The sequence below is a fragment of the Petaurus breviceps genome, unplaced genomic scaffold, assembly GCF_028583685.1.
Source record: "Petaurus breviceps papuanus isolate PSGF00001 unplaced genomic scaffold, PetGlider_PUasm1.0 218, whole genome shotgun sequence".
NCBI lineage: Eukaryota > Metazoa > Chordata > Mammalia > Diprotodontia > Petauridae > Petaurus > Petaurus breviceps.
Window position 1 is genome coordinate 10433694 of NW_027185872.1, and position 27178 is coordinate 10460871.

At 52.4% G+C, this 27178-nt stretch overlaps 1 protein-coding gene across 1 annotated transcript in view; it reads right to left on the reverse strand.

Moving 5' to 3' along the window:
* DYNC1I1 (dynein cytoplasmic 1 intermediate chain 1) overlaps positions 1–26665 on the reverse strand; it is a 78160-nt gene extending 51495 nt beyond the window's left edge. Inside the window, exons 1-4 of the mRNA XM_069094409.1 lie at positions 26522–26665; positions 5502–5648; positions 3378–3491; positions 2263–2396 (exon numbers count right to left, since the gene is read on the reverse strand). Coding sequence (XP_068950510.1) covers positions 2263–2396; positions 3378–3491; positions 5502–5648; positions 26522–26665 — 539 coding nt within the window. The remainder of the gene's footprint in view (positions 1–2262; positions 2397–3377; positions 3492–5501; positions 5649–26521) is intronic.
* Positions 26666–27178: the final 513 nt, after the last annotated feature.

The following is a 27178-nucleotide window of genomic DNA, read 5'->3' on the forward strand; positions in this document are numbered from 1 at the left end:
AGGAAGGAAGGAAGGAAGGAAGGAAGGAAGGAAGGAAGGAAGGAAGGGAGAGAGTAAGGAAGAAAGGGAGGAAAGAAGGAAGGAATGAGGGAAGGAGGGAAAGAGGAGGAAAGAAGGATAGGAGAGAGGGAAGAAGGGAGGAAGGAAGAAAATAGGGAAAAAGGAAGGAAAGCCTGGAGGGAGGAAGGAAGAAAGAGAAGGAGGAAGGGAAAGGGAGGAAAAAGAGTGAGGGAGGAAGGAAGAAAAGAAAAACAGCAGCCTTTTCCTCTTTTTTTTTCAGCCCTTTCCTCTTAAAGAGAACAAGTTCATTTGGAGGTTGGCCAGGCGCTAATGAAATGCCACCTATTGACAAAGCTCCAGGCACTCTGGCACTGATTCCAGCCACCTCCTCTAATGCCAGAGTGTCCCTGCAATCACATGTAATTAGGAGTCTCAAAATGATGCCAAAAATCAGTCATTTCAGAACTCAGTGTGTGGAGGGTCCTGAACATGGCAGATATGCCAGGCAGGGGAACAATCCCTTCCTACATCACTACTCCAAGGAGGGCACTCAACACCTGCCAGTGCCACTGGACTACCAGCAGGTATCCAGGTGGACATGGAGGCCACACCCGGTGGTGCCAGGGCCTGGGAACCGAGGCTCAACCCACCATCACTTCAGTTTAATGAACATGAGGAATTGATCTCAGAAGTGACCCCTGGAGAAACAAGCCTTGCTCTTCCCAGGCCTTAAAAGATTTATAGGAAACAGGATCAGGAGCTCATTTAATTTATGGAGGGGGATTTGCACCTTCCCCACCATAGGTGAAAAGGAGCTGTGCCAGGGACTCAGAAGGGGCTCACATGAAAAGGACAACCAGAATCTGTCCTCTGGCAGCCCATTATTCGCCAGGGCTAAGAAGGCTGCCTATGGGGCAGGTGGGGGGCAGGGGTAAGTGAAACCAGGGCCTGTCTGGAACTGCCTCCCTCCCTCCCTCCTCCCTCCTTGTTTTCCTTACTTTCAGCACAGATTTAGCAAATGTTCTGGAAAAATAAACAAGAGTATTCATCTCTTAGGGGGACCTTCTTTTTTTCAAAGCTCAGGTTAGCTTGGAGCCTAGAGGAGACCATTCTGTGGTCCATTCATGGCCATTTCCAGTCCCAGCTTGTGGCTCAGCTGCCCTGGGCCTTGAGGGAGAGGCCCAAGGGGTCTGGTTGGTGCTTCAGAAGCCTGACTACCAACCTTCCTTTGGGGAACAGTCATGGGGACTCAGACTCAGCCTTCCCTAATATAGCAATGGAGCAAATGCCACCTGGTGTTGGTGGCTTTGGGCCTCTGCAGAGAGCTTGGAGTCTGGAGTCAGGAAGCCCTGTGTTCAAATCCAACCTCAGACACTATTGAGCTGTGGGACCCTGGGTAAGTCCCTTCCCCTCAGCCTGCCTCAGTTTCCTTTCAGTAATTCGAGGTTGACAATAACACCCACCCCTCAAAGCTGCTGTGAAGATCAATTGAGATCATGTTTGTAAAGTGCTCAGTTAGTGTGGGGCTAATACATAGAAGGTACTTAATTGCTTTTTCCCTTTCCCATTGAAGACTTTGATTGGGGAAATCATTGCTGCCCTGCATCCTCCCTAAACCTGGGGCAGATTTCCCCTTGTCCTGTCAACTGGGGGCCGGGAGGAGCCCCATAGAGACTAGGGTCACAAGGACCTTAGACCCAAGCCCCTCCTGTGGGCTAGGCATTGTCCTGGGTGCTGGCCTCAAGGGGCTTCCTGATTTTCCTTCTAACTTAATCACCAACCAACCAAAGGTTGGGACGATGCTTGTGCTTGGGAGTGTCCAGCCCAAAGTTTAGCCTGGGAGCTTAGGTGGCCTCACTCCTGGTGGCCAAGCTCTTGTCCATTGAGGTCTCTGCTTCTCCCTGAGAATGTGATGTTGCTGCTTGCCCTCCCCTTCCCCCCCCCACAGAGTGGGTCCACTGTACTGGACTCCTCCAGCCTTCTTCACCCCCCTTTCCCAGACATCTTCCCAGAGGCCTCAGGCTTCCACAGACCTGGGACTTACCCAGTCAAAACCAACCCAGGCACATGATGTCATATTGACATTTACATGCCAGTCCAAGGATGATCTTGAGAACCAAGTGGCTCCCTAGCCCAGCCTCAATCCGACTCCATTTTCCTTTTCTGAAATGCTTCAAGACACCTTCTACAGCCCAAGTGCCAGCAGCTGGTTTTGCCTCAGAACACCTGATTATTGGAAATGATTGACAAATAGAAAGTCACCTTCCATGACGGCAGGCTGTGTAGACCGTCCCCTCCTCACTGCCCACCACAAAGTTGTTGACATCTCCTGTTGGGAAGGCCATCCCCGTGACAGCCACAGGTTTTGATTTGTTGTACACCAGCTCCATGCTCTCCTGTCCAAACAGACAATCATCACACCACTTTTTGTCCATTTGTCCCTGCCTCCAGAGGTTCATTTGGTCCAAAGATTCATGGGTTTTCACCTGAGCAGCACCCAGTTATCCCTTCCTGGAGGCCCAGACCTCCTAAGGAGCCAGGGTGGGGAGGGATGCTGGGAAGGCAAGAATCACCGGAGGAAAACATCAAGTTGTTGGGGTAGGCAGGAGGGGCTCAGATCAGCTCTCATCCTCGTGGCCATCAACCAGCCAAGCATGCCCCCACTCTGTCCTGCTGCCCACCCTTCACTCCCCCAGGTTCAAGGAAGCCAGAGACATCCTGAAACTGTCCTTAGTTATACCCCCCTTTCTGCTAAGGGAATCTCATTTGTCATAGACCCAGTGCCCTTCTTTTACAGAGGGGGAAACTGAGGCCCAGAGAAGGGAAGCCACCCCAACTCCTCAGCCAGACCATCAACCACAGTAACACTTAGAAAGTGTGCTCACTAATTCTGCCACAAGGGGTGCTGTCCCTGCATACAATGATCTGCCCAAAGGTGTGTGTGACAAAGAGAGAGAGAGAGAGAGAGCTGTCAGGTGTTCAGAGGGGGGCTGGGGAGGGAGTGGTGACAGGCACCCATCAGTGATCACCTGTAAGGCGGGACTGCCCTAAGAAGTAAGGGTGCCCTTATTTCACCTTCTCTCCAAGAGGACCAATATATTACATTGATATTTTAATGGCCATTTACATCCTATTATCATACATTATTACCATTGATATGTTAGCAACCATCAGGACATTGCTGGGGGAAAGGAAGGTGATTTGGGATTTCCAGGATGAGGAGAATGGAAGATGGGTGGGGTACAGCCTAGCTCACTTCCCTTCCCTTCCTTCTGCCCGCCCCTCTAGGGAGCTTCCTGTCAGGCAGATGTGTGTGCTGGTCAGTCTGTCTGTCTTTCTGCCCCGGGGTCACCCAGCCTCAGGGCCAGGGCACTCACCTGTGGTGTAGATAGCATGTCCAGGCTCCAAGAGCACAGCTTGCCATCAGTGGAGACAGTGATGAGGTTATGAGCATTCTGGGTGCCCACCACATTGACACAGTAGACGGGGTGCTATGGGCATAGAGACAGAAGGTGACAGGCAGGTCACACCACAAAACTCTGAGAAGGATGCTCCTCATTTGACTCTACCAGGGGCATGGGATGGAAGATGGTTCTGCTGCCCAATATTTCCCTAGTGAGAGTTCGAGCCTGAATCCTTGGAACCAGGCTGCAATCCAAAAGACAGGTCATTTGGGCACTGTACCAGGGCACAGAAATCTAGTGGAATGCTGTCCTCACTAATGGTCCTTCAGCAAAATCAGGAAATACCCCCAAGAGCTAAGCTGAGTACCTTGTTAGAGTGATGAGTTATGGGGAGCTGCTGTCCAGTGACACCTCCAGGGTCCCAGCATTGGTGGAGAAGGGGGGGAGGGACTTCAGGAGACATCCAGTCCAAGTCACACTCCAAGGGAATCCCCTCCCATTATCTGCTTGGAGAACTCCCAGGATTGGGGAAGACTTTCCAGGGGCCAGACTCTGGGGTTCCCAAGCCTCCAAGTTATCTCTGCCCAGTTCTACATGGTGGACATTTATAATTCACAGAAATGCTTGAGATTTCTGGAGGTTGGCTCCTAAATGGTCCAGTGCAGGATATGTGGACATCACAGGAAGAACCTCTCAGCTGTACAGCCTGAAGATGCCCCAGCTGCCTCTCACCCAAACCGTGCTGGATGGAAAGACGCCTGCTAAAACACCCTGGAAAAGTGGTCTGGTCTGATGGAGCCTGGACTGGAGGAGAGGGTGTAGGCCCAAGCACGAGGAACAGGGGCATTTACTGCCTTTGTAACCTCAGCTTCCTCCTCTGTACAATGGGGGCACTGTGCTGCATGGCCTCTCCTTGACGACCTGCCTGGACAGGGAGCTCACCACCTCCTGAGGCAGCCCCTAGCACGTCTGAACAGCCCTGATTGGAAGGAAGTGTTTTCTGATGAGGAGCCTAAGCTGTCCACTTCACACCTTGTGTCCTTTGACCCAGGGGAGCCCTTCCTTCACGGTGCAAGACTTTGAATACCTGAGGACAGCTGAGGGAGGCCCCCGAATCCCCTCCTTTGGCCATGTGGCCAAGAAAGCCTGTTTCCTCCCCATCCTCCATGAAGGGTCATGGGATTTGCCTGGATGCCTCTGGAGCCTCCCTGTCTCAGGCCAGTGTATCCAGGAAAGCTAGGGCACCATTGTCTCTAAGTCGTTGGGAATGAAATGGGGGAGACCAATTTTCCCAGACTGCCTGAGCCTCCTTTCCCTGCCTGGGATCCCAGGCCCCCGTCAGGCATTATTATTTTTGACTTGGGATTTGTCATTCCTCATTGCCCATCACTCTGACGTGGGCAAACTCCCCTGTTCCCTCATTTGATTCAATCAGGCCCCCTGGAAGCGGCTGCATTCCCGGGACGGCCCAGGAAGAGTCTGAGCCCCACAGATGAAACAAATTGGGCAGCTCCATCCAGGAAATTGGAAACAATGGTACGGTTGTATTCCGGGGCATAATTTGGGCATTATGGGGAGAGAGCATCATTTATCCTGAATGTCAAGAGAGCAGGGATGGAGAGAGACATGCTCCCCCCCCCTAATTGCGACACACACCTGTCATTCTCCCCAGTAAATGCCTGAGCCTGAGACTCTTCAACTAAATTACGGGAAATGGTTTGGAGATGCTGACTTCTAACCCTGGGGAGTGTGCCTCGCTGCAGACTATGGGTCTAACCTGCCCCTTCCATTCCAGCAGGAGGGAGCCCGGGCTTCCTCTGGCGGCCGCCGAACTGACCAGGGTGGGGCAGGAGCCCCTCCCACCCCAGGGAAGGTGGTTGTCTTCTTCCCAAGGGTCTTCAGGACACAGATCTTTGAATGAAACTCTCCCGACACCCACTGATTCCAGGTTCCTCTGGCCCCCGGCCTCTTTCTCCTATGTCTCTTCACTGATGTCCAGGGTTATACTGCCCCCCCTTCCGCCCACCCCGGCCTATGGAGATGGGCACTATTTCTGCCCTCCAGGTCCCTCTGACCTGCGGCTGCCGCTTCACCCACCGTGTGCGCAGCTGCAGACAGGGGCGTCCGCTGCACTGGCGTCCCACGGTGACTGCGGTTATCCCAGAGGACGATCTGGCCAGAGTAGGTGCCGCCCACCACCAGGTTGGGATGGAAGCGCGCCAGACAGACGGACATCACTGAGGACTGCGGAGAACAGAGCAGGGAAAAGATGGGGCGCAGGCAAGAGGGAGAATACTGCTGCTTGCTACTGGCAATCGCGATGATTACCGTAATGGCCCGAGTCGGGACGGGTCTCGAGGTTTGCTCTGTGAAGATGAGCTCAGGGCCTCAGGACGCCCGAGCCCCGCATGCCCCTCCCTCCTGTGTGTGAGCTCTCATTCTACGGATGAGGAAACAGAAGGGGAGACACCCAAGGTTTCCAGCTCAGGTTTTCCGAACGCCAGGTCCAGCTGCCCAGAGAGATGCCCGGGCATCGTGCCAAGGCCCAGGGTGGTTCTTTCTGAAGAGATGAGGCTTCTCACAAACCCAGAGACGTCCTGTCAGAATTAGAAGGGATAGCCACAGCCCTCTCCTCTTTAGCCTTTACTGAGTACCTACTATGTGCACAAAAGGGACTGTATTGGGAGCTGGGGCTATAGGAATAAGGATGCTATTGCCCCTGCCCTCAGGGAGCCTCCATTCACTGAGACAGGAGACATGGAGGCAGAGGAGCTCATTGAGGTGCCTGTCAGCACCGCAGTAGGCCTCTCATGACCAGGGAGCTGTCTCCTGTTTATTCTGGGTGCACAGAAGGCAATCCAAAGCTTCAGCCCCTTCTGGCTGAAATAGCAGAAGGAAGCTGCTGTCAGATGGGCAGCCCTGAATCAGAGTGCCTTCCACCATACAGCAGACCAGCCTCTGCCTGGAGCCCTCCAGGAAGGAGGGAAGCTCCTTACACTCTGGGACAGCTCTCCTGGCCACAAAGCTTCTCCTGCCCTCTAGACTTAATTGCTCCTCTGCTTGACACTGCCCCCCCCACTTCTGGTTCTTCCCTTTGGGGTCCAAGAGGACTAATATGACCCCCTCCTCTTCATGTGATAAAGCCTTTTTATATACTTGAGCCTGGCTAGTCTCTGCTCTAGTCTTCTCCAGTTCTTTCAACTAATCATTCTGCAAAATGGCTGGCTTTCCCCAGCTTATCCAACACTGGGGAAACTGAGTCTGCCTGCGTGGCATCTGAGCCTTGACCACATGCATCCACACCCACTTCTGCCAGACCAGAACTAACCCATCAAGCTGCTTCCATCCTCCTCATCTATTTCAGGAAGAGTCAGCTGGGTTCTTTTACCCCCAACCACTGAGGAGGTTCATCCCACAGAGCCAGAAGGGGTGGAGGAAGGCTGTCAGGGTCTTTCCTCACTCTCTGCACACTCTGCATACAATCCAAGCCAGTCAATAACTGCCTTCAAGTGGCTGGTAAAGCTGGTTTTAATTTCTCAGAGTTACTCCAGGCCAACTGAGAGAAGGCACATCCTGGAACCACAGAGGCCACTGGGCTTGGTAGCCAGTCCTGAAGCCCACATCTAGCCCTGGTGACAAGGCCATGGCTGGTGTGGAGGGAAGGCACTCTGTGTGACTGGTTAGGGCCAGGAAGGGATCCATGGGGTCAGTTCCCAGGGGAGAGACTGTCCCCCTGAATAAAACCAAAGGCAGTGCCTGATGGTGACAGAGCAGGGACTTGTGCTCATAGATACCTCTAACTTCTAGCTGGCACAGAGACATTTCAGTCTGGGCTTTGGAAAGAGGCTATCATCAGCAACTCACTCCCAGCCATGGGTGACCACACCACTGAGGGGACTCAGCCACCCTGGGCATCTCCCTCTCACCTTCTGGGGGAGGAGAAGCCAGAAGCCGATTTTTTCTGCCACACATCTCTCTTGACCCTCTCTCCCATCCCAGAACACAGATGGGCTAGTAACTTTCCTGGGGGTTTTAGGAGAACTATCTTTTGAGTTTGCATAGAACATTCTTCTCTGATCTGAAAATGAGCAAGTGCTCTTTGAAAGAGCCAGCAGGGAGGGAGGGACAACAGCACTGTCTTCATCTGGGTCTGGAGGGAGGAGAAAGACTTCATGAGGTGCAGCTAAGGAGGGTTGCTACAGGCATGGGGGATGGTCAGTGCAAGGCAGGGAGGGTTGCATTTTTCATGAGACCTGGAGAAAACCTGAGAGACAAATAGAGTCATGTCTAGTGAGGCCAGATGGAGGGTGGTAAAAGCCAGGCTTAGAGTTCATACTAGAAGCAATAGGGAGCCACCCAAGTTTGCTAAGTAGGGGAGTAGCATGATCAGATCTCCGTAGAATGAGAGATCCTCGGTACCATCTCACACCTGTCATGTTGTCTAATATGATGGAAAAGGAATGTTGGAGAACATGTGGGAAAACTGGGACATTGATGCGTTGTTGGTGGAGTTGTGCACTGATCCGGCCATTGTGGAGAGCAATTTGGAGCTATACCAAAAGGGCTATAAAACTGTGCAATACCAGCAATGCTGCTACTAGCTCTGTATTCCAAAGAGATCATCAGAAAGGGAAAATGAACCATGTGTACAAAAATATAGCAGCTCTTTATATGGTGGAAAATAATTTTAAATTGAGGGGAATGGATGAACAAGTTGTGGTATATGATTGTGATGGAGTACTATTGTGCTTTAAGAAATGACAAGCAGGATGGTCTCAGAAAAACCTGAAAAGGCTTATATTAACTGATGCAAAGTGAAGTGAGCAGAATCAGGAGAAGATTGTACACAGTAACAGCAATATTGTTCAATAAAGAACTGTGAATGACAGCTACTCTAATATACACAGTAATCTATACAATGATCCAAGACCATTCCGAAGGACTTAAGGTGAAAAATGGCCTCTACCTACAGAGAAAGAGTGATGGAGTTTGAATGGAGATCAAAGCACACTATTAAAACAACAACAATATTTTCCTTTCCCCCGATTACATGTAAAGACAATTTCTAGCCTTTTTTTTTAAATTTTGAGTTCCAAATTCTCTCCCTCCCTCCCTGCAATCTGATAAATGTATACATGTGCAATTATGTAAAACATCTTCATATTAGTAATTTTGCGCAAGAATATTGGAACAAAAAAAAAGGAAAGAAAGAAGGTGACAGCAGAAGCGCACTATTTTTACTTTATTTTCCTTGGTTGCTTTTTTGGTCGGTGTTTTCTTTCACAATGTGGCTAACATGGAAATATGTTTTGCATGACTGCACATGTATAATCTATACTTAATTACTTCCTGTTTCAAGGAGGGAGAAGAGAGGGAAGGAAAGAATTTAGAACTCAAAAATTAAAAAAACTAATGTTAGTTATTTTTACATGTAATTAGAAAAAATAAGATATAAAGATTTCAAAATTAATTTTTTTTTAGAGAATGTAAGCTCCTTGAGGAAAGGCATTTGTATCTACCAGGACCACATACAGTAGGCATTGAAAATAAATGCTTATTGACTGCATTCTTCTTAAGGAAAATCACTTTGGAAACTGTGTGGAGGATTGTTTAGAGTAGGGGGAAGATTTGAGGATAGGAGAGCAAATAAGACACGACTGTGGCTAAGTGCAGAGGATCCAGAGGGGCAAAGATAGTCCCTGCCTTCAGGGAGCTCGCAGTCTAATGGGGAGACGTGTGTACAAACAAGCCATCCACAGGATAAACAAAGAATAGCAGAGGGAAGGTGTGGGCATTAAGAGGGGCTGGGGAAGGATTCTGCAGGAAATAACGTCTTGGGGGGGGCTTGAAGGACACCAGGGAGTTCAGTGGTTGGAGTGCAGGAGGGCGAGCACTCCTAGCGGGGAGATGCTCAGAGCCTAGTGACAAAACAGACCGAGGCGAGAGTCGGGAGGGTCAAAGAGGACATGTTGGGGAGTGAGGTATAGAGGCTGGAAAGGGAGGAGGGCAGGGAGGCAGGGAGGAGAGGTAGGTTATGTCTCTGGAGGCCAGAGGGAGCCACTGGGGTTTGTCCAGTGGGGGCTGGGGCTGACATGGTCAAACCTGCATTTTAGAAGAATCACTTTAAAATGTGCTTAACAGGAATGCATGTGCGGAGCCCATATCAGATTGCAAGCCATCTTGTGGAGGGAGGAGGGGAATGTAAAACTTATGGAAGTGAATGTTGAAAACTAAAGATAAATAATTTAATAATAATTTTAAAGAAAGAAGACTTACTGTAGTGGCTAAATGGAGGAGGGACTGGGGTGGGGGGAGACTTGAGGCAGGCAGCTCCCTCCCTTTCCCCCCCTCTACAGTTATTGCAATAGTCCAGGTGTGAGGTGATAAGGGTCTTCACCAGGGTGGGGCCAGGGTAAGAGGAGAGGAGGGGGCACATTGGAGAGAGATGTTGCAGAGGCAAAACTGACAGGTTCTGGTACCATATTATGTTGGTGTCCTCAACAGTAATGGGGACATTCAGAAGAGAGGAGAGTTTGGGGCCAAAGATGATGAGTTCTGCTTTGAACCTGTTGCATTTAAGATGTTACTGGACATCCAGAGAGAGATGTTCAATAGGCAGTTGGAGATGGGAGACTGGAAGTCAGCAGGGAGATTGGGACAGACCAGCAGAGGTGGGAAGCATCAGCACAGAGAGGGTCACTGAATCCACAGGAGCTGATGAGCTGGCCAGGTGAAAGAAGTGGTCCAGAGGACCCAGGCTGACTCTGAGTGACATCCACCGTTAGAGGGCATGGTCTAGAGGAGGCTTTAGCAGAGGCGATGGAGAAGGGGCGGTCAGAGAGGGAGGAGGAGAACCAGGAGAGGGCAGAGGGTGGCCTGAAAACCTAGAGAGAAGAGGGGATGGGGGTGGGGGGAGGAAGTGACCAGCAGTGTCAGAGGCTGCCCAGGGCTCAGGGAGAATGAGGATTGGCCACTCAGAGACTCTGGAGAGGGCAGAGGGTGGAATGATAAGGTTTTCTTATGGCTATTATTATAGAGTTCATTTGATTTCTTTTGGTGAATATTTAGTAAATTTGATAAAACAGTTTTGTTTGGTAAAGTCTTGGACAGCACTGTGAATAACCACAAACAGCATCTCCCTGGAGTGTTGAAGGCTTCTCAGGTTCTCTTCCATGACCCTCCCAACACCCCTGTGATATGGGGGGCAAGATAGCTGGGGTGCTGGGCCCCGAGGCAGGAGCCTGAGCTCCTGCTCAGCCTCCCTTACTCGCTGCGGGATGTTGTCCTCAGTGTCCTCGTCTGCAGAATGGGAATGGAGATAACCCCTCACAGAGCTGGGAGACTGAGGAAGATAATATTTGGAAACCCTAAGACACCAAATAAAAGGTAATGGCCATTATTCTTATTATTCTCATTTTACAGATGAAGAAACTAAGGCCAGAGGACATGGGCAGTAATTAGCTGAGGAGAGCCTGACCCCAAGTCCAGAGCTCTGCCCATCAGGCCCCCAAATGTAGTAGGTAGAGGGCTGCCCTGGAACTCTACCAGGCTCTCAACAGACCTTCACCCCGGGAAGCCCAGCCCAGCTCCATTTTGCTGCTGGTCCTTTGGGATACTATTACTGATCGTAGCTAATAGTGAGTGTTCAAGGAGGAACAATGCCTTGGGAGGAGGCCTTCCAGCTCCTTTTCAGGGGTGCTCATCCAGATTTGGGGTCTACCTGACACCCAACTCTCACCCGGGCCTCCAGATGTGTGTGGCAGGGACAGCGGCCACACCCCAATCAAATTGTCTCAGCAGACAGGCTAAACACAGGCTTTGAGACTGTCAGGGAGTTAGGGGGGTGTCCACCTCAAGCATGGGAAGACGTCCCCTGGTGGGGTGGGCCAAGAAGGCGGCTGAAGCAGTAGCCAGGAGCTTAGAGCTTGGTCAGGAGCATGCCAACGAGGCCCACTGCATCCTGGTCTGTGGTCAGTTGTTTTGACCATCCTGCCACTGGACTTGGAGGACTGTGGATGAGGGAACGAGGCTGACAACTGCGCAGCTCGGCCTCACTTGATGAACTTGCCAGTTCATGCACCCATCAATGCATCACTTCCTGATGTCATCGGTCCTCTCCAAAAACAAAGGACAAATGGCAACTTGGTGCTGGGCATTGGGCTAAACATGTTACAAATTTGATCTTCACGACAATCCTGGGAGGTAGGTGCTGTTATCATCCCTATTTTACAGATGACGACACTGAGGCAAACAGTAGTTAAGTGGCTTGCCCAGTCACACAGCTAGCAGGTACCTGAAGTCATATTTGAACTCAGGTCTTCCTGACTACAGGTCAGAAGCTGAGAGTGGGAGGAGAGGACAAGGAGGAGTCTATTGCAAATGGCTTTTCCTAGGAGTTTGGCCAAAAAAGACAGAAGAAACACGGTGATGGTTAGCAGAGAGGAAAGAATAAAGCTAGGGCCTTGTCAGGATGGGGTGTGGGGTTGGTGTATTTGTAGGCAGTGGGGAATGAGCCAGGGGAGAGAGACAGATGGAAAAGAAGTGAAGGGGGCATCTGTTGGAGGAGGCAGGTGGAATGGGCTCGAGGGCTTGGCCTTGGTCAGGAGTAAGGCCACCTCATCATGGGAGACAGGGATGCAGGAGGGAGGGACAGAAAGCACCTGAGTGATGGGAGATGAGAAAAGGGAGAGAAGAGAGAGCTCACGAGAATGGCTTATTTTTGTCTATTAAACATGGTTTACAGCTGGGAGAGTAGGGGGAGGGTAGCCATGGGCGGTTTGGAAGGGCTGCTGTGGAGAGTGGGGGAGGTAAGATTGCCTGGTGGTGGTGAGGGCCCAGCTGAGGGACCCTGTCTGCGTGGCTGTGGGATGTTCTTCAGCAGCGTGTGGGCATGTAAGAGTGGTGGGAGTGACCCAAGGCTGAGGCTGGACTGGGCGTGATTGGCAATATGATAAGGGCGTAAGGGATTCAAGAGAGGAGGACAGTGCAGAGTTCAGTTGGCTCACCGAGGAGTCAAGAGGGACAGAAGAGGAGAGGGTGGTTGGCGCAGGGGAGGGGTCGAGGGATTGGAGGTCGTGGTGTAGACCAAGCACTGGAAAACCAATGGATCATGGCCAGATGAGTGAAGGCGGGACTTTCGTAAGTGACAGAAAGATCAAAGGTGTGGCTCTCTTTGTGGATGTCCGTTATTTCACTCCTTCCAGTGACGCCAAGTCCAGAATCTTACAGGAACAATGGGTGCCAATGTCGTCTACACAACTCGTGCTTTCTTTCCTCACACCACCTCATTTGATGCTGCTACTATGACACACATTACAGATGAGGAAACTGAGGCAAGATTAAGTTATTTCCCCAGGATCACACAGCCAGCACATTCCTATTTACTTGGCTCTTTCCACACACAACACCATGTCCCAAAGGGACATGCTACTTGACAGCACAGCCCAGCTTCCTGAAATACCCATTTGGGGATTTTCCAGAACAGACTCTGGGCTCGGCTAGACCTTCTGGTTTCATTTAGGGCAGCATTCAGGGGTTCACAGGTTTTGGAGAGCTAGCCCGAGCTGGAAGCCACGGCTAAATTCAAGAGACGACTCTCTGGATCTCCTTCCTACTTTAAAAGCAACCCCCAACGGCCTCCTTCCAACTGAATGTCAAAATCCCACTTAATTAAAAAAAGGGAAGTGTGTGCTTGGGATAGCGTGTGTTGACATCTCTGCCTTTGATTTACAAGGGGATGGACCGGGGGTGGGGGGCGCCGCACATGGCTTTTTTCAAGAGAAAAGACGGCTTTCCAACTTAGCAGGAAAGAGTGTAGGCTGCATTAACTCGGGTGCTTGTTAAAACATGAAGGATTACGGGCCAAAGGGGAGGGAGGGATTGTGAGTGTCTCCAGTTCAGAGTCTCCAAGAATGTTTGTCTGGGCTTGGGGAGAATGTCTCAGGTAGCCACATGAAAGGCTGCCAGAGGGGCTCAGCCACACGCCTGCTGCTCAGCTCCAACCAGCAAACCGACCGCCTGACTTGAAACGCCGCCGCAAATGGAATCCGCTTTGATTGAAAAAGTACTAAGTCATTCCTCGTAGAGGGGCAAAGAGGAGATCCAGAAAGCTGGCTCCGTTTCCCCTTCAGGCTTCTCCTCAGAGACCCTGGCAAACTTGCTTGGGGAAAATCTGTGCTGGGACAGCATTGGGTTCCAGGAGGGTGACAGAGCTGGACCTGCTGGGGACCTAGCCCAGGAAGCAGAAGATATTCCCAGCCCCTTAGGAGAGAGAATCTCTTCCTGCATTTGGAGGGTTCTCTGACTTCATTTAGAGGGGACCCCAAAATCATATCCGAAAATAAAGTAATGCCACCATTTCATATCTGTCATCTGACCTCCGCCCAAAGAAGGCCTTAAATGAGGGGGAGCCCAGCCCCTCCTGAAGCAATCCAGGCTGCCTTGGGACATCTCTTCTTTAGGGATACCATGACCACAGCAGAGAGAACAGGGGGACTGTGTGTGCCTGGCTCCATGGTACATAAGGGTACCCCATGTTTTGGTTGCCACAGTTCACTGTTGACTCATGTGGAGCTGGCAGTCCATTTAGACCTCCAGATCTTTTTCAGAACAGCTGCTAACTCGGCTTCACCCATCTTATCCCTGTGAGCCTTATTTTTGTACCCAAAGGCAGCACTTTACATCGATCTCTATAGCATTTCATCTTGTGGCGTGCCACCTCTTCCTCTGTCCAAATCACTGGTAAAAGTATTAAGGACCATGCACCAAACACCCATCGCTGGCCCCTTCCTTGCCCAAGCCTGCCCAGACTCAGTCCTTTCATCTGGACTCTCTCTTCGCTGTCCTCCCATATCAGCCCCTGCCCAGGAGCTTCAGGGACTCACTTTGGCCTCCAGGACTTTGCAGTTGGCTCCTGCCAGGGCCAGACTGGCCGCCTGCCCAGTTACACGTTGCTGCTCTCTCACGCACGCTTTATTCCACCGTAGCTGGCCCCACGCCTTCCCAATGCAAATCACTCCACCTCTTGCCTGGGTGTCTTGGCACACTGGCTCCTCTATCCTTCTTCATGTCTGCCCCTTACATGCTTCAACCATAGGTCCAAGGGCTCTCTTTTTCTGACCCCTTTTCTCCCAGGTGTGTGACCCTGATGGAGTCACTGGACTTCCCTGTGCTCCTGGAAGATTTCTAAGATTCTAAATGGTAGCCATGTTGCCAGCCTCTACAGAGAGGAATTTCCTTACCTAGATTCCCTAAGTCAATGGAATCCCAGGTCCAGTAACACCCTCCCCCTCTTCAACATTTCCCCCAAACTGGGAAAGAAGACGAGCCTCTTCTGGACATGTCCCTCCTTCCAGATAAAGTGTGTCTCTGGGGCAGACTTGAGATCTGTTCTCTGCCATCATGAGTTTCCTTCTCCTGGCCCCAGACGACTCTCACCTGTGCTGGAGGATGGCTGCCTCCTCCAGCCTACCTCCTGCCCAACAAGTCCCCCATGTGCAGACTCCTCTGGTCCTACCTAACTCCATCACACAGAGCAAAAGCTGATCGGGGCAGGGATGACCTCTTCCAGCCTCGGGTCCCTGGCAACCTGGTCATGAGGCCTTGCATATCTTAAAACTGCTTACTAAAGATCTGTGGCATGAAGTCGAGCCCCCAGGCCCTGCCCTGCAGACAGTCTCCCAGCCCCCGCCCCCACCACCTCTACTGCTGCCAGGTATACCCCTGACTCTCAGTTCCATACAAGCCTTGCCAATGACCAGCTCCTATGGGGAGTTCTGTAATGAGAAAGGATGATGTCCAGGCAAGCCCCTGAGTGTGCCAAGGCAGGAAGTGTGGGGGGTGAAGAACCCGGACCCTGCCTTGGGACACTAGCCCTACAGGCAGCATGGCACAGGCTCCTTCTAGTTTAACCAACTTCTTGGTAAGTACAGACTAAATTAAGTTGTTGTACCTGGTAAATGAGGCAGCTGGGGGGTGGGGCGCCATAATGCACAGAGCGCCAGGCCTGGAATCAAGAAGACTTGAGTTCAAATTCTGCCTTAGACACTCACTAACTGTGGGACCCTGGGCATTTCACTTCACCTTGTTTACCTCAGTTTCCTCATCTGTAAAATGAGATGAAGAAGGAAATGGTAAACCATTCCATCATTTCTACCCAGAAAACCCTAAATGCGGTCACTGAGAGTCAGACATGACTAAAACCACCAAGCTACCATATCCAATAAAAGGGATTCCACTCTCCTGCTAAGCCCCACTCTCCCTGCACCTGCTGGCAGGATGACTGGTTCTCTGGTCAGCTTCCCAAACTGGGCTGTCCCAGTCCCCACATACCAGCTTACCCCCATCTCATTCTCTCAATTAGCGTTTCAGAGATGGGCCAATGAGGGAGTGAGGGAACAGGCACAACTGATGGGCCTACCAGAAAAAGGAGGAGCAGAGCTCCCATCTTGGGAGCCTCATAGCCCAAGCCATCTGGGCAGGCTGCTCCTCTGCTCTCTCCTGGAGACACCCCTCATTCAGGGTATCATTCAGCTGACCTTCCTCAGTCTTTCAGAAAAGGAAACCGAGGCTGGGGCAGGGGCAGGGAGGGCCTTGCCAAGGTTGGCATGTGTTAAATCCAAGGTCTCTGTCTCCCAATCCAGAGCTCTTTCCTCTCTCTGACGCTGTCTTCCATCCCTGAGCTTTTTTGTTCCCAGGTAGAATTACAGGCTGGTTTTGGCAGGCAGCCCAAGAGCCGAGGCATTGGAACGGACACGTCTGTGCTGTAAAACTGTCTCCCAATTCTTCTTGAGAGCCTGGCATGTTGTCCTCGTGAGTCTGTGTCATTTGGGCAAACTCTCATCACTTCCCTGTCAAAATAATTACAGCCACCCTGCTTACCTGTGTCTTAATTGTAGCATCAGCTGAAGGCTGATGGCTCACACACTAATGGATCATTTATAGATGGTGCCAGAGAGGAATTAGACATAATTGGAAATTAATTGAATGTCGCTCTCAGGACTGTGGATAGGAAGGTACAGGTGCAGTGTCCAGCCGACAATGGGCGCCAATGGCCTCAGAATCCAGCTCGCAAGGCTTCCGTTCTTGGAAGGAGCAGTGAGGCTAGAGTTGCCCAGTTTCCAAAAAGACTCGGACCTCAGGGGCACATTGTCGGACCTGAGCTTGCCTGAGTCCCCCGTACCATGCCTGAGGAGTGCTCCTCCAGCCTGTGACTGACCCTTCCAAAGAGCGCAGCTCATCTCCCACTGGGATGGTGCTCCCTGGGAAGCAGACTGTCCTGACCTCCAGCCTCAGGGGTGGCTTGAAGGCAGCTGTCATGATTCCCCCAAGTTTTTCTGGAGAAACATGCCAAGTTCTTCCAACTGATCCACACGTGACTCAGATCCCAGGCTCTTCTTCGTCTAGGCAGTCTCCTTTGGACCTTCCCTAGGGTCCCTCTGAATGGCCCAACACACATTGTGGTGTGCCAGGCTTTTGATTGCATTTCTTTCGTTAGGGATTTGGAGCAGACTTTCCTATGACCCATGACAGTTCACGATGCTTTGGAGAATGGCTTGGGCTGTCCTTTGCTGGCTCACCCTTTGGGGAATGACTTCTCCTCTGGAATGCAGTTTATAATGACAGGCCCCTTTCTTCAAGGGCAGCAGTGATGGACCCACTTTCATTACTGTGGTTGCTTTTATTTTAGTCCCTGAGGGTCTCCCTGCCTGAGTCCCCGAACCCTCTGCCGTGTACATAACTCTGCCCAAGAATGTTCGACTCGGCACTGGATTCTCTCTTGCACGTGCTCACATGCATACACTCACACATTCGCGAATCCCCACTTTGTGACAAGCTCTCCTCCCAAAGTTCTGTGTTCAGGATTTGTCTGGCAGCTTTGAAATGAAGGGGAGAATCCGGCACCTTGCTGCCATGGGTCAGAGAGGCCCTCCGGGGTCCTGGCCCAGCCTTGAACACTATCGGACGGTGCAATTCTGGCCAGTTTTCTTTTGCTTCACGAGCTGCAGGGGAAGGGAAGGGTTAGCACCACCAGTCCAGAGTGCTTCTTCACTGGGAGCAGCCCGCCTTTTGTAGCAGGGCCCTCGAGGCTGCCCCGGCTCCTTAACTCTCCTCTGTAATGATCTCATCCATCTGTTTAACTGTATCCTGGTGCCACTGCCCCTAAATCTTCGTCCAACCCCGTGTCTCTCCTCAGCGCCAATCCCACATTGTCACTTTTCAGTCGGTTCAACCGTGCCAGAGTGGCAGAGATACTGGCATAACTTGCCATTTCCTCCTCCAACCCATTTTACAGATGAGGAAACTGAGGCAAACAGGGTGATTTGCCCAGGGTCACACAACTAGTTTCTGTCTGAGGCTGGATTTGAACTCAGATCTTCATGACAAGGTCTGGCGCTCTAACCACTCCACCACCATTCTGTGCAAACAGAATTCTTTCTCCCCAAACCCTCCACTCTCCTCCAGTTGCCCATTACTGTTGAAAGCTTCTCCATGCATTAAGATTGCCCAGGTTGGGCAATCCTCCCAAAACTTGGCCTCCTCCCTCTCCCCCCACTCCCCATTCAGTCATTTCTGTCTCCATGCACTCTCCTCTCACAGCTCACCCCTCTCCATCGCCTCCCGACTGGTCCCCCATCCTCAGGTCTGAGCCCAAGAGCATCACCAACCCTTTTGTCCCCTGGCCTCCATTTTCGGACCCGTCCAGGCTGGCTCTTCTTCATTCCCCACCTGGCCACGCTTTGACTGTCTTGCGGGATTCCCATCTCCCTCCCCTCGGGTTAGAATCCAAGCTGTTCGAGGGCAGGCACCTTCTTCCTTTCTGCTTGCATCTGTACCCCCAGGATCGAGCACGGAGTAAATGCTAGTAAACGTCGGCTGCCCTGTTTGGAGTTTGAAAGGCTAAAGAGAGGGGGGATGGACTCCCAGCTAAAAGGGGCTTCTAACTTTGGCGGGGGGAGTCCTGGAAGTGACTGGAACGTTATGCGTGAGCCCCTTTGTCTGTGAAGCCTCTGCCCTTGAATGAATGTGGGCAGTGACTCCATACAAAGGGAAGGGCATGACCGCACAGGCGGGACCAGGCCAACTACCCACAACTACTCCTCAAAAATCCAAGACTCCAGCAGTGATGGGGGCAGGGTGCTGCTCACTGGGCAGCCCCGGGCTGGGCACCTGACCAGTGACCACCGCCAGACCGCGCCCTTGTCACAGCAGCCATGAACATCTGGCAAGTTCGGGAAGCTTTTGCTCACCCTGGATCTCTGGCCATGGGCACATGCTACCACTGGACGGGAACCTCTTTTTCACAGAACATCAGTAAAGAGGAAGATGAGGTCTAGGCTCTCCTGCCTTGAGCGTGGCACAGCCCCTTCTTGTGCACTGGCTGGGGGTCCCCAGTGACCGATTTCTGCCGTCTCCCCTTCTTCCCCCCCCAAGGAGGCCGCCTGCCCAGGCTCCTCCATCCCCGGCAACAGTATCCTCCGAAGAAACACCAAACAGTGCCTTGTGTAAACACTCACTGAAGCTAATGGTTTCAGGAGGCAGGGAGGAGTGAGGCTCCTAGCTTCCCACCCCTGCCTAATAGGAACCAGTCATCGGAATACCTGTGGTTCCGTCTGACGGCCTCCCCAGCCCCCGGGCAGAGACTTGGGGGATTCTCCATGTGAGGCCGTCTCAGCCTCAGCATCCAAATGCACCCAACGCCCGCCTGCCTGGTCCTTGCCCCGCCCGGCTGCGAGCTCGCTCAGAGGCAAAGGGGAATCGTGTGAAGGACGCTGCCCTCTCCCTGGCCAAGCCCGCGTCCACAGCAGACTTCGTAGCCTCTGGTTTCTCCCAGAAGAGGCCCATCCTTCTGGGCTAACACTCACAACTTCGGGGCGCTCGCTCCCCTGGCAGGCCCCCGCTTCGGGCACCATCACCCCTCTCTGGGATTACTGGGATCTGCTTCTTAGGTGCCCTCCCTGCTCCGAGGCATTTGCTCGATGTTCAGTTTCCTTCCTTCATTGGCCCCCTTCTCAGTAAAGATGGAGTTAGTGGCAGCTAGGGGCGCCACCGTGCACAGAGAGCAGGGGCTGGAATCGGAAAGACTCTAGCTGTGAGACCCTGGGCAAGTCATTTCACTTCTGCCTCTCTTTCCCTGTCTGCAAAATGGGGATAAAATCAGCATTTCACCTCCTAGGTCGCTGTGTTGTTCATTGTTTCAGGAGTGTGATCCCCACTGGGTTTGTCTTGGCAAACATCAGGGATTGTTTCCTTCTCAGGCACTTTCTGTTTCCTGTGCATGATATTCCATCTGCCTTTGATGGCCTGGGTCCCATACCCTCCACTCTTCAGGCCACCAGACACCTTCCCTAGGTTTCCCGGGTCAGTGCACCCAGCTCCCCTGACCGCGGACGATCGCCATTGTGTTCATCCTGCATGCCCTTATCTCCAAAGTCAGAAGAATGGACAGTGATGTCTTGGGGCCTGGGGCTGGCCCCCTTCTTCCTTGTGTTCCCAGCACTGAGCTCAGTGCCCAGTACCCAGCAGGTGCTCAATGCATGCTTGCTGATTGATTAAAGGGAAGTTTTCTTCGAGGTGAGGGTCCCTGAAAATAAAGGCCAAAGAAATGAAAGGAGGTGGGCTATCAGGTTTGCTGCAAAGTCCCTCCATCTGAGCCTGTTCCTGCATCTCCCCACTCGGGATGCCAAGAACACCTGCACTCAGCACCTCCCAGCACAGCTGGGAGGATCAAACTGGACACGTCCTACAGCATCACCAGTGCCCTCTTCTGCATCCCCCAGCTGCAGATTCCCACCTGGAAGGAGCCTTCTGTGGCCTCTGGGCCCAAATCCTCCTTGGGTAGATGAGTAAAGCAGGGTTCAGAGATGTCTGTGACTTGCCTGCTATATGCAGGGAGCTGCCTGAGGCACAGAGGGATACACAGAAAAATCCCCCCATCCCATGTAGACCAAGGAGCCAAGCAAGGGCTCCCCTCACCCTCGTCCTGTCTACTCTGTGTGCGCGTGACCTGGGAACTTCAATGAAGGCTCTAGAGGAAGTTATTAATGCAGATGAACTTGTAGATGTGCCCTCTCACAGAAGGGCCACCGAGGTGAATGATAGGAGGGCTGGGCACCTCAGGTGATGATTGTCCTCAGGCAGGAGAGGGAGGCTGGGCCTGGAGGGAAGCTCCCCCCATCATCTGCAGGTGTGCACAGCATTCTGGGCTCATGGGAGCCCAGGGGGGAGGCCGGGAGGACAGGCAAAGCCTTTGTACCTAGCCTCTGTCCCAGGGGAGCACAGATTCTTTGTTCATCTTCTTCTGACTTTTTCCTCCAGAGAACAGACAGAGAAGGCTGAGTAAGGTGCCCGGGGCATCTTTGAACCAGTGACGATTTCCCACTGGAATTCCCTGTTTTTCATGCAACAAGCAGCAGAGATATGAACCAAGAGCCTCCCTGGTCCTCAGGTGCTTCCTTCCACCTGTTCTTAATGGAGGTGTCAGTGGCCTGCTGTGAGACAGACATCTCTGGTCCCTCGCTCCTCAGGAGGCCTGACTGCAAAGTCAGCTTTGCCATCCAGAGTCAGAGCCCATCTACCAGTCTGGCCCTCAGAGCCTTTTTTCTTTTCTTTTTGGAGAGGGGAAGGCAGGGCAATTGGGGTTAAGTGACTTGCCCAAGGTCACACGGCTAGTAAGTGGGTCAAGTGTCTGAGGCCAGATTTGAGCTCAGTTCCTCCTGACTCCAGGGCTGGAGCTCTATTCACTGCGTCACCTAGCCACCCCAGAATGTGTGAATTGCACGATTATTTGTTGTTCAACAATTGTTGAATTGTCTCAGTCACATCCCCATTTATCTCAGATCTAAACAAGCATTAAGTACCTACTGTGTGCCGGGCACTTTGCCAATGTGACCTCATTTGATCTTCACAACGACCTTGAAAAGTGGGTGCTGTTGTTACCCCCATTTTATGGTTGAGGAAAAGGAAGGCAAGGCAGAGGTGAAGTGATTTGCCCAGGGTCACACGGTTCATACATTTCTGAGGTCACACTTGACCTCCGGTCTTTTTGACTTTAGGCCCGGTGATGTGCCCTGTGGTGCCCCCTGCCTGCCTCTCTTGGGTGATGGCAGTTGAGCATCCCTGGACCCTGGACCCCAGGCTATGCTCAGGCCCACATAACAGAGCAGAGCTGCCCTCTATTTTCCTCTTTTCTCCTATTGACGTGGCCACAGACTGGTCCAGTGGGTGGGTGGGCGGGTGGGCTGTCCAGAGATGCCTCAAAACCTCCGCTCCCTCTCCTCCCATTTCAGCTTGGTGGCCAGACCCAGGAAGGGTGGTGGTGATGGGTCATTGACTGCTGGGCAATGAAAGGAGAAACGTTGACTTTGAAATATTAAATGAGTAAGTGTGTGTTCCCTGTGGAATTCTAACTGAATCCCACCACATCCCTTTGGGCCCCCAAAGGGGCCCTAAACAGCTCTTTCAATCCTTCTCCATATATCTGCTGCCACAGGCAACTCCACTGTCATGGCTCAGGGCCCAACAGAGAAGGGAAGGGGAGGAGAGGAGGGCAGAGTTGGGGGGAAGGAGGAGGCCCCAAGTTCATCACAAAGATCCTTCCAGGAAGCAGAGCCAACAGTGAGCTGGGGTCACTGAACAAGGCAGTGGTGAGCTGGGATGGAGCCCAGCCTGTGAGGCCCGACTCTCTGTCCCCTCTGTTAACCACAAGACCACAACCCTCCCTCCCAAGACTGGCCCACCCCCACCCAAAGCCTTAGCAGAGGTCAGTGAAGGCATGAGCAGCACTGAGGGGAGGCTGAATGGGCCTGGGAGACAGCTCCCAGGAAGAGGTGGAAGCAGTGGAGGGGGAAGGCAAAATGATGGTAAAATGGGGGTTCGGACACTCAGGAAGCCAGACTGGAGGAGAACCCCCCTCCCACACACACACACATACACTCTTTCCATAAGATTGAATGTATCTCTAGAGTCATTTTGGAAAGACCCCAACACCAGAGAATGCGAATCAGGGAAATAAAAACCCTGGAGTAAGGCCAAGCCCCTAAATGCAGTTTCCCCAGTCACCCCAACCCATATAATTTGGAGGTGTGTGTTCCTGCCTCTCTCCATTCCATTGAGAAGAGGGAGACCGCAGCAGGACGGGTTGAGCTGAGCAGCCAGGCAATACCACATAGAACTCAGCTGCCCACACAGGAGGGAGCCGCCCCATGGCCTTGGCTGGGCTGGCCATGTTCACTCTGAGAGCTATCAGTATTTTCCAAGCATAGACAGCTTGCAGTGAAATTAAAATAGAAAACTTCAGACCAGAGCCCAGTTTAGCAAGGACAGGAGGCCTGCCCGCAGAGCAGCCAGGATCTGGCCCTGTGGGCAGAGGAGCAGCCAGATGGGCTGAGGACACAGGAAGTTTTTTGTGATGACCCTAAGGTCTGTGCATCTCTGGAGAGTCCTCTGAAGGGGAGCCCCTTTCAGTCCCTCCCAGGGCACCAAATGCCCCTGCCTGTCCCTTCTCCCTCCCTCCAAGTCAGTGATTTTTTCAGCCTTCTCAGTGCTAAGAATGGAAGCAAAGTCAATGGCAAAAGGCTCTTTTTCAGTTAGAAGAGCTAGGCAGCCTGGGGATGGTCTGGCCTTGGCACAAGGATGATCACAGATGAGACACCAGGAAGGAGGTGATCCACGTGATCCCTGGAAGGAGGTGAGCCATGTCCTCCTTCTCATGGGAGACAATAAAAGGACTTTTATTCCCATTTGACCAGTGAGGGAGAAATGAAAAGATATCAAAGAAGAAGGACCTATGTGTACAAAAATATTTATAGCAGCTCCGTGTTGGCCAAGAATTGGAAACTGAGGGGATGCCATCAATTAGGGAATGAAGTTGTGACACATGAGTGTAATGAGTACTATCATGCTATAAGAAAAAAGTAGACAGGCTTCAGAAAAGCCTGGAAAGACTTATATGAACTGATGCTGAGCAAAGTGAGCAGACCCAGAAGAACATTGTAGACAGTAACAGCAACATTGTAACAGTGTTCAACTGTGGAAGATGTAGCTCTTCTCAGCAATCCAATGGCCCAAGACAATTCCAGCCCACGATGAAAAACTCTCCTCCTCCAGAGAGAGCGCCAGCCTGTGGACTCTGAGCACACAGAGAAGGAGATTTTTTCCACTCCATTTTTCTTACTTTTTTTTGCAACATGGCTAACATAGAAATACCCTGCATGACTTCACACGAATAATGGACACCATATTGCTCTCAGTGAATGGGAAAGGGCTAGACAAAGGGAGTTCAAGGACTCGGAACTCAAAATTTAAAAAAAATGTAAAAAAGAAACAAAAGTAAGTCCCCTAGAGGGGACATATCATGACCAAGGTCACACAGCCAGTGGGGGTGGGGTGGGGAGGTAAGGCTCTTCCTTTCTGACCCCCCTTCCCCACCCCCACCCCTGGATGCACTTCCTGATCAGTCCTAAGCTCTGAGCAGTCAGATCCTGGGAATCCCTCACAAGTCCACAAGGTAACTACCTGATCTGGTGAGCTCTACCCTTCCCTTCTCTGCCCTAACTACCCCCTAGAAAAGCTGGACTTGGCTGCAGGGAGATCTTAAGCTTATTAGCATGAACTGTGTCCACTAGACCCAGTGAGTAAAACACCTGTGTGGTCAACTCCCCCCCCCCCCCCAACACACACACAGCAAGCCCAGGTGCAGTGCCCTGGGAAAAGTCCCTGTTGTAGCAGTGCAGGGTCTAGCCAGGGGGCCAGAAGAGCCTCCAGCTAGGAGAGGGGCCAAAGTATGGAACACCCTCCTTTGGGCGCTCCAGTGTTGTCCTGTGCCTCAACCCAGCCCTCATTCTCCTAATTGTGATTCTCTGCTTTCATCCCAACCCAGTTCTGGCCACATGTCCCTCCTGCCTTGGCCTCCCACACCTACGCCCTCCACGGGCCTGCCCCCTTCCTGGCCCAGTATCCACTTGATCCTGGCCAGTCAGGCACCCAAATTCTGTTGGGCCTGGGGGAGGGGCAGGAACAGGAGCGGTCAGGGAAAGGACAGAGAGGTTGAGCTAGGTTTGAGGTCAAGAAAGACTTGCTAACAGTGAGAGTGATCTCCCAGTAGCCTAGGCAGCCCGTGGAGGGACTGAGCTCCCCTTTCTTGGAGGTCCCTTAGAACAGGCTGGATGTCCTGTTGTTGAGAGAACTGCACAAACATAATGGGCTAGACTGGATGGCCTCTAAAGCCTCCCTGACCCACAGGGGAGCTCTCCCTATCTGCTCCTGCCTGGTCTGGAAGGTCCCAGCCCCATTGACCCCTTCACCAGTCAGGCCATATTAGTGCTTCCGAGGCTGGCTGGCTGGAGTGATCATTGCTTCAGGGTCTCAAAGAGCAAGTGGGCCCTCTTCATACATGAAACATGGGAGGAGCTTCAGGACCACAGAGACATACTGACCCAGGGCCCTCCTGTGGCGGGACCAGTCCTCAGCACCTCCCCATTCCCTGCCAGCCCTCCTAACAAGAGGCTGGAGGGGGCAGCTGGTACTCCCCAGAAAGCACTCCTAGATCCAGGGCTGGAAGTCGTTCAGCCCCCTCACCTTCCCAGTGAGAAAGTCAAGGACAGTGAAGATTTGTGCACAAAGGCACAGGAGCAGGAAGTGTGGTTAGAACTCAGGGCCTCTGGGCCACCAGAGCCACAGCATATAGTCTAGAGGTCCATGAGAGAGAATGGGAGCCCTGGCATGTCAGCACACTAAGCGGTTCTGTTCCCACACTCCTTCATTGCCTGCCCTGGAGAGTCAGGGGCCTTCGGGAACCAGGGATAACCAGTGGGTTCAGTGAGCCAGCCTGAGCCGAACTGAACCACGCTGCCTGGGAACTCAGAGGCCTCGAAGGAGGGGGCCTCTTCACGCCTGACTGATCTTGTTCCAAAGTCGGTCCAGGAGCTTTCCTCGAACCCCACAGCCTAGCTTGTTTCATGTTTCCTACGTGTTCTGTGAGCCTCTGACCAGTCTGCACATCATTAAGGCTCCGAGCTGACACGCACAGAAAAAGCCAAATTTGATACTCTGAACAAATAAAATGTTCCTATTTCAAAGGGTCCCCCAGAAAGGCTGGTTAGCATGATGCAGACCTGGGAAAATTAGAACAACATGGTCTGAGAGGTTACTCCCTCTTCAGCCCGAGTCAGGGCTCCATCTGATAATGAATCCGAGTGTAAACATACATTGCCTCCCACCCGGGTGAGGCCCTGAGGTTTTCAACAACAAAAGCTTTAGGATCACAGCAGGTCTATAGTCCCACCTTCAAGGTACATTCTGACGCCTCTGTACGATCCACCCCCCCACCCCTCCCCCAGGCACCTGGCACTGGTGGAGAAGCTGAGCCTGTGGAGCAGAGCCCACGCCATGCCCCTGCCAGGATCCTCAGAGAAGGACAAGGAGAGGGCAGAGGAGCGGCCTACACCAGGCCCCATCTCAGCAGGCTGTGTCCCATCTCCAGGGTGGCTGTGTCTGGCTATCTACTATCCAAATCTACTTTGGGGCAAGCAGGAAAAGGAAAGAATTTCACAGGAGCTCAGGGAAGGAGCTGGCCATAGGAGGCCCCTGGTAGAGAGCGGGAGCCCGTCAGAGCTCCTTTGGACCATCCAAGAATGCAGTGAAGGCATCCCAGGACCACTTGAAGTGGCCACCTTCCTGGGCTTCCTCTGACCATGTCTTAGCCCAGGAAGGTCAACCCAGAGAGTGAAGTATTGGTCTCCAAACCTGGCAATGGGCACAAGATGGGATACAGGAGTGGCCAGCTGAGTGGGCCAGCTTGGGCTGTGTTCGGTCAGAGGAAAGAGGCCACCGCTGCCTTTTCAGAAGTGAAATGTCTTAGACATTTCTGAAAAACAGACCAAAAAATGACCCACATTTCTCAGGTTGGGGGGTCAGGGGAGGAGAGAAGAGTGGCAAGGAAAACGCGGTAAAGGGAAGGAAGGAGGAAGAAGAGGGAGGAGGAAGGAGGCGGGGGGACGGGGAGGGAGGTGCTGGCTTCCCCAGACACAGTCACCACCTGAAGCTGTGCTCTCCCCATCCACAGCTTCACTGATAACACCCTTCAGAGCCCTGAGATGCTCTGATACCCTGCCTCCTACCTGGCAGTGGAAGACGTACTCAGGTGTGGTCTTTTTGAATTTCATGTTCCAGACCAAGGCCACTCCATCAGGCTCATGGGGTGCGTCCTCATTGCTGTTGTAAGATGCCACCATCAACTCTGGATACTGGATGGGAGAGACCATGCCAATCAGTTAGCCAGGGAGACCCAGAATCTCCCAATGTCCGGTCAGTGCAGGATTCAGGGGGTCAGACACAGTGAGGAGTCTAGCCATTGGCAGCAGGCATTTGGGGGCTATGGGCCACACTCATGCCTCTGGACTGAAGACAAGACTTGCCACAAGAGAGGGGGCCACAGCAATGTGGCTCCTTCCCCAGATGCATAGGGACCTGCTTCCCCCCCCCCAATCCTTCAAAAGTCAACCGGTGTCTGGCACTATCAACCCCCAGTAGAGATTTGCTCTAGGGCTCACCTGGCAGAGAAGAGAATGAGGGCAGTGAGAAAGTTAATGACCCTGGCCCCACGCGGCAGTTACCTTCTCCCTAGCTCCCAGCTCTCATCAGCTCCAGGACCAAACACAAACCCTGTTTGGCTTTTCAAGCCCTGTGTTACCTGGCTGCTTTCTACCTCTCCAGGGTGACAAGCTGCCCCACAGACCCCGTGATCCAGGGACACTGGCTGCCTTATCGTTCCTCAC